Source organism: Epinephelus moara, chromosome 6, assembly GCF_006386435.1.
Source record: "Epinephelus moara isolate mb chromosome 6, YSFRI_EMoa_1.0, whole genome shotgun sequence".
NCBI lineage: Eukaryota > Metazoa > Chordata > Actinopteri > Perciformes > Serranidae > Epinephelus > Epinephelus moara.
Window position 1 is genome coordinate 42,898,100 of NC_065511.1, and position 6,857 is coordinate 42,904,956.

The 6,857-nt window shown below is 39.0% G+C and overlaps 1 protein-coding gene across 1 annotated transcript; it reads right to left on the reverse strand.

The window, feature by feature from the left end:
- Positions 1 to 328: 328 nt before the first annotated feature.
- On the reverse strand, positions 329 to 6,516 carry LOC126391524 (B-cell receptor CD22-like). The gene is made up of 5 exons (XM_050046372.1): positions 6,402 to 6,516; positions 5,762 to 6,133; positions 4,712 to 4,972; positions 3,361 to 3,463; positions 329 to 1,500 (listed from the first exon to the last, which is right to left on the reverse strand). The coding sequence occupies exons 1-5, from the start codon at positions 6,451 to 6,453 to the stop codon at positions 1,464 to 1,466; spliced, it is 825 nt and encodes a 274-aa protein (XP_049902329.1). The 5' UTR covers positions 6,454 to 6,516; the 3' UTR covers positions 329 to 1,463.
- Between the last annotated feature and the right edge of the window lie 341 nt (positions 6,517 to 6,857).

The following is a 6,857-nucleotide window of genomic DNA, read 5'->3' on the forward strand; positions in this document are numbered from 1 at the left end:
GCTCTCTTTTTCGCTGTGTCTGGTAAGCAGGAAGTCAACTGCAACAAGCAAGCTAACTCGCTGAACTAAAAGTATTTGTATTTAATTGTAGTTTATATTTGTAGTTCTAACTGTATTATATTACAGAGATATTAAGTACTGTATTATATTCATGTTGTTATAGATATCAATATTGCATAGAATACAAAATATGTCATACAAAAGAGTAAAAGTAAAGTATAAAAGATGCACATGAAACAATTTATACAGTATATGTTTTATTCTTTAAAGCTCCTCACATTAAAGTGGATATTCAAATCCAAGACTCCATGTTTGATGGCAGCATCATTATATCAGATAGAAATAAACAGCTTAAAGAACTGAAAGTATTGACTGAAGCAAAAAAAACCAAAACAAAACACAACAGTCGGACACTAGCTGCATACACAGACATATATATACTCATCATATGTTTGACTTCCTGTAAATCATATTAACTACAGAGACAATCCTGCTGAGTAAAACAAACACTGATCAGTATTAGAGCTGATATGTCACAGATGTCAGGGCTCATTGAAGTCGTGGAGACTGAAACAGGAGCAGAGTTTAAACTGTTACGGGCCAAAAGACCGAAAAATCATGCAGTTTAATTTATAGGATTCTGTATCAGTATTCAGACTTGTGCTGGTTTTTAATAACAAATGTGACTATTTCCACAGAGGTAACAGGGAAGGTTATACATTATTTAATTTTATTTAATTATTATTATTTTTATTTTTTTTTTACAATTTAGCTTTCTTTTAGCTCTTAAATTGTAAGACATTATACTAGGTGAGAGGAAAACAGCATTTCGATTCTCTGTATGTCCTGCACATATAGCAATTGACAATAAAAACCTTTTGAACTTTGAACTTAAATTGAAGAGAAGCAGAGAGGATGTTATCGGGGTGTAATGGTTCTGAATCTGACACCAAAGCTGCGACATAAACGTTCACAGTCTGCCTTCTCATGGTCCACACCCCATTGAACTGTGGGTTTGGAAAATTGTTACGCAAATATGCAACCACAGAGTCGTGGAGGAGCATGAATTTGTATGGTATGTGTTTCAAAAGAGCAGAAAGAGCAACGATGACATGAACAGAAAATTACAGCATTGCTGTTTTTATCCGGTTTAAATATCAGAAATGTTCCTGTGACAGGAGGCAGGTTCCTGTTTGTGTGCAGCTTTACTCATAAGATATCTCATAAGACACCTTTTACAGTAGCCTGCTCTCATCAGACAAACTGCCCACTCAAACAGTAACATTTCTTTTCAGATAAAGAGGTGAAAGAGAAACAATCTGTTTTCCATCAGCAGTTGTTTTTAATTCAGGAAGTGAAGAAAGGTAGGCCGAACACTCAGAGACCCTCCATAAAGACAGAATAACAGAAAATGGTGTTTGTTTGATGTGAACGTCACTGATTCACCTGCGCCGTAAAGTCTTTCAGATCTCTGCAGCTGCTTTCCTGCAAACACATGTCCTGTTAAAGACAGATGGAAAAAACAGAGTCACTAAGTAGAAAATAAGTTAGGACTTCACTCAGAAATGTAATCATTAAAATGGCACAAAATCAGGTTACAAAGTGTTGCACAGAAAACAAATATAAAGATTAAGATAAAATACAATTTAATGATAGAACAGATGCAGTAGATCCACATATTAAATCAGTTCAAGAAAATACAATTGCAAATTGCAAAAAATGTGGTTTTAGGAGCTTGAGTATGGCTGTGTCAGTGAAAATTGTTGGGTCGGAGTCTAGGGGTTGGGGAAAAAATCGATTTTTAGATGCATCGAGATTCAGATTTTGCGAGCATCGATTTGTAAAACTCATAATCGATTTTAATTTTAATTTTATATTCATTTTTCAAATTACTGTAACTCCTCGACCATTCCAACGGATTCTGAAAGCTGAGAAGCGGAGCTTTCCAGTCATATACGGTACATTACGGTAGTGACGTCATTACCTGTGGAGGAGGGGAGGGAAATGGGCACAGCAGGAGGAGAGTGACAGCTGATGAGGAGAGTGCAAGTTGGAGTGATTTAGCGGAGTTTTGGTGAGTTTTAGTGGAGTTTGGGTGGCGTTTTCTTTGTAAATAATATTTTGTGTTGTAAATAAGTGTATTTGTGTTTTTTTGAGAGCTTTTGCGTTTTTTTATGACGTGTTTTTGAGTGTTTTTTGCAGTGTTTTCGTCATGTTTTCACTGTAGTTCGTAGTTTTGCCATCGTTTGTCTTTTTTGCAATAGTTTGTGTTTTTATAGTTCATACATAGTTTTAGTCAGTTATAGTTTTGTAAATACTCGAGGAGAAATGTCGAGGAGGTCGACGAGGGACAGGAGAGTCCTGTTGAGATTTGTGGATGAGGAGGATGGACCGGAGGAGACTGGTGGAGTGTGCCTAGAGATTCCCACCCCAAGTGGAGTCACATACCTGGGTTCATGTGTTTTTAACATGTAACAAAAGCCTTTGTTTTCGACAGCGGTGTATGTACGCAGATCTTTGAACAGGAAGTAGGTGATGGACTGTGTTAGTTTCTTGGCTCTCTCACAGTTGGATGGTAGTTGTGTCGAGCTAAGTTTGTCAGTGTTGGTTGATGTTTTGGCGGAGCGGGTTTAGCGTTAGCTTGGCCATCAGCAGCTAACACTATCTCTGGATGGTGGCGTGTGAGGTGAGCCCTCATGTTCATAGTATTCCCAGAGTATTTTATTCTCATATGACACTGCTGTAAATCACATATGTCATATCCAAGTCCTCTTTTCTTTCTGTGTTAAAAAAAATCCAAAATAAGTCCAGACGTTTGATTTAAACACAGAAGGCACATTTCTGATTTCTGTCTCCGGTGCCTCCATCTTTGTTTTGATGAACTTCCTGCCAAATGCCGCTGACGGAGACCTCTGCTGACCTCACCAGGAAAAAAACTTCAGCATCATTGATTTTATTGTTCTAGGATTAAAATGTGTATTAGCAAAAATTAATAATGTATATTATAAAAGATTGATACTTGGCGTCCATGTATCGATACAATATCACCATGCAAAATATCACAATACTATGCTGTATCGATCTGCTGTGTTAGCCCCTAACGTTTACTGTTGTCACTGGGATGATGGGACACCGCTAATTTCAAGCTCTGCATTTTAGGCTGTGCAAAACTGATTTGACACAACAGAAAAACATGAGGCCCTGCCGTTAGTGAGTTTCATCTTCATTGCTGATAGGCCAGTGGCAGTCGACAAGGACAATATCGGCTGATAGGGATGTTTGATTGAAAAATTGTTGCATAGATAAAGGCACATGAAGGAGCAGACTGATGTGTATTTGGTTGTTGTAGGTGAAAGTTACCTTTTGATGATGATGGATGCCACGATGATGATGAGCACAGTGTGCAGAACAAAGAGAACCAGATGTATAGCCAGCATTGTGTCAACTGCAGCGCTAGTTGTTCCTGCGAGACATGTCAGATGAACAGAGAGATGTTGGACTGTAGACATTAAATATCAGGAAGATCCACTCTGAGATACGTTCTCTGAACTCTGATATTTAGTGTCAGTCATATATGATATTGAAAGCACCACAGCAGCCAGTTAACTGACCTGGAGGTGAGACTGTTTTCTCAACTGCTGTTTCCAAAGTAAAGAATCATGTTAATTGTACTAACATTGGGTATTTAATTATTAGCAAAATTGAATTTTAATTATTTGATTTTGACTAATGATTTATTAGTACAGAGTTGTGCAGTGGGAGGAGAGATGTTTTTATTTTATTTTATTTCTCATTGCCAGTGTTGGCGACTGACATGAAACTCTCTTGGGTCCTTTATTAAAAGCCAATTCTACAAGAAGTCTGTGGACATAAGCTGTGGGCTGAGCCCTTGTCAACTTCAGTTATATATACTGTGACGAGTTCACTGTCATCTCGTAAAGTCCACGAGGGTAGAGACCATAAGCTGCTGATAGACAGCCCTTGAGACTGTTTTACTCATTGCCATGGAAATGTTTGAGGTAAGATTACAATCATTGTAACTGCTGTCATGTTCTGTCTGTTCATCTGCCCTGCAGAAAAAAAGAAAGAAAAAAAAAAAAACCCTACTAAGTCAAATCTGTATTGCAATGCATTGTGGGCAATCAAATCAGTAATGTCTGCTTAAGTCTGCAGGAGGTCAGCTTTAGGCCCCTTGTGGACTGGTTGAATTGTGGATTTGGAGCCCTCTTCACTCACAGACTTCCCGGGAGCGCGCCCGCAAAGTCTGTGAATCTGCAAGTGCGGTGAAGTCCGGACATTTGAATTCAGCCATAAAAACTGAAAGACAGACGTCAACTACGACTCCCAGGCTGCATTTCACTAACAAACCTCCAATCATAGAGCTCCATATTCTGTTTTGTGTGCTGCCATCTGAAATAATTTACATTCAGATTCTTGGTCAGTTTTGTATGAGCTGAGTAAACATATTTTTCTACGACCACTAGTGTGAACTCTGACCAGCAGCAGCAGCAGAGGCTTATGTGTTTTGTAGTCTGTCACCAAACTGACAGGAAAAAACCCTGAGTTGTCAGGAACTGTGTGAATAACTCAAACTGGTGGTCAGAACATAAACCTGTATGATAGTTACATTATTCAGGAGAGTTCTCTCACATTAAGGAGCTGTACATGGTGTTTGTTAGATTTCCACCACAGAGAAAACGATGAAACAAACCTTCAGCCTCCACATTCAGGCTGTACGGCTGGGAGAGTGTGACGCTGTTGTTCTTCAGACAACAGGTGTAGTTCCCAGAATCCTTTGCAGTCAGAGGGTCAAGCTTGAGGGCGGGGCCAGTCTCCGGGAGGGCGGAGCCATCTCTGAACCAGGTGACCTCCAGCTGGTGGAAAGTGCACTGTGCTGTGCAGCGCAGTGTGACTGATTCACCCTCTCTCATCTCTGTCTCAGTCGAAGAGCTCTTTATCCTCATTTCAGAATCTAAAGTAATGTAAGGCAAAAATATGTTGATTATTAATGTGACAGAAACATGTAACACGTGTTGATTATCGTAATATATCATGCTTGGGTGAAGATGAAAAGTAAAGAGGATGGTACTGTCCTGCTGCCGTCTTGATAAAGCGCTCTGGGATGCTTTCACTTCAAGTGTTCATACATAGCAGTTGCTTTGCTGTGTAGGGGTGGGTATCCTTAAGATTTTATATATAATATGACGATTTATATCAACTCATTTGGCAGATACTGATATCAATATATCCATTTTCCCCCCACCTAATGTTAGTGATCATCAAGTCTCTTCTGTAGTGGAATTAACATCATATTATACATACGTACTCTAATCATGACGGCCCACCAGCAGATGGAGACATGAAACATGTTCAGTGTCTGTGATATTCAGTCATTGTGCAAATTAAGAAAAAGCATGTTGGCTGATTCTGATAGTTCATTTTAAAGCTGATACTGGACTAGGGCTGTATCAGTGCATCTCTAGTTTTTTTGTTGTTGTTTTTTTTATTGCTTTTAGTTAAATGTTGTAGTTTTCATAGTTTCCTCTTTTCTTTGTTTTATTTTTACTGTAAATCAATTTTAACTTCATCAGTTCAAAAGAACTGGTCCCCAGGCTCAGCTGTGGGTGGGGAAGGTGTAACTGAACAGGGTGTTTCTGCAAAAGAGAAGCTGGCTGTCAGTGCTGAATGAAGGTTAAAGAAATTAATTATTTTTAATAATGCCATTGTTATCATTGATAGCATTTTCATATGATACTCTTACAACTGACTGTGACTTTCACTCCTGGTGGTCCAGTAAAAGTTGCTTTGTTCTTATTAGTTTCCACCCTGAAGCGAAAAGTTGCGTTGTCCTCCTTCTGTAAATTGGTGATCTGTAAAGTGCAGTCTCCCTTCTTGTCACCCAGGTATCTGTAACGAGGGTTGTTGTTGTTTGATTCGCTGTTGTACACAGACGGAGTGCTGCCCTGACAAACGAGATGATTTGGGCACCAGACTACTCTGTTGATCTTTATCAGAACTTCTTTTCCATTTTCAGTGACAGACTCCAGTGGTTCAAAGGTGCAGGGGAGCGTGACAGTCGATCCTTTCATGGCACAAACAGAACGTGGATAGTTCACACTCTGACCCACAGCACCTGGAAAAACACAACACAGTGATGACAGCTGAGTTTAAGAGTTAAGGACCTTGATTTAGAGGGAGAGCTTTGATGTGGAAACCAATTAAAATGAGCCTTCAGTACTAAAATAGAAAACTAAATAATAAAAGAACAGTATCAGAGCTTCAATTATAAAATCAGAGATGTTTCTGGATTTTATCAATTCAGTGTGAAAAACTGAAACTGTGACAAAAACATCATTAAAGATATCAACATAATATACAGTAACATAAAGTCCAAGTCTTACCAGCCAGCAGCAACATGAAGCCCCAGATAATCTTTTTGTCCCAAACTGCCATCCTTACTTTTTTATTCAGTTGATTTAACTTTTTTCCTGTTAAAATGTCTGATCAGTCCACAGCAGTGGTGAGAAACACACTGACACACTGTGAAACTGAGATTGCGCATGAAACATCTGTGGTTAAAATCCCACTTCCTCCTTTCTTTTCAAAGAAGTATTAGCCTGCTATTAATATGTTTTTAATTCGTCATGTGTCTTATCCACTTCCTGTCATGTTGATCAGAAACTGTCTGTGATGCAACCACCGACTCAAAGGTAGTGGAGAGCTCCCACAGCGGAGGTGACCATATCAGGAGGAAAGGAGTTTCACCCATGAAGATAAACAGAGGAACAGATGTGATTTAAAGCCATTCGTTTTCCATCTGTTTTTAGTCCTCATGTTAGCTGCACCGCTCTCTGTCA

Bases quoted from the DNA above. Each gene is read 5' to 3' on its own strand.
- LOC126391524 (XM_050046372.1), bottom strand. From the start codon at position 6,453: ATGGCAGTTTGGGACAAAAAGATTATCTGGGGCTTCATGTTGCTGCTG. The intron at 6,134-6,401 runs GTAAGACTTGGA...GTGTTTTTCCAG, and splicing joins CTTCATGTTGCTGCTGGCTG to GTGCTGTGGGTCAGAGTGTG. The intron at 4,973-5,761 runs GTAAGAGTATCA...ACATTACTTTAG, and splicing joins AGTGAAAGTCACAGTCAGTT to ATTCTGAAATGAGGATAAAG.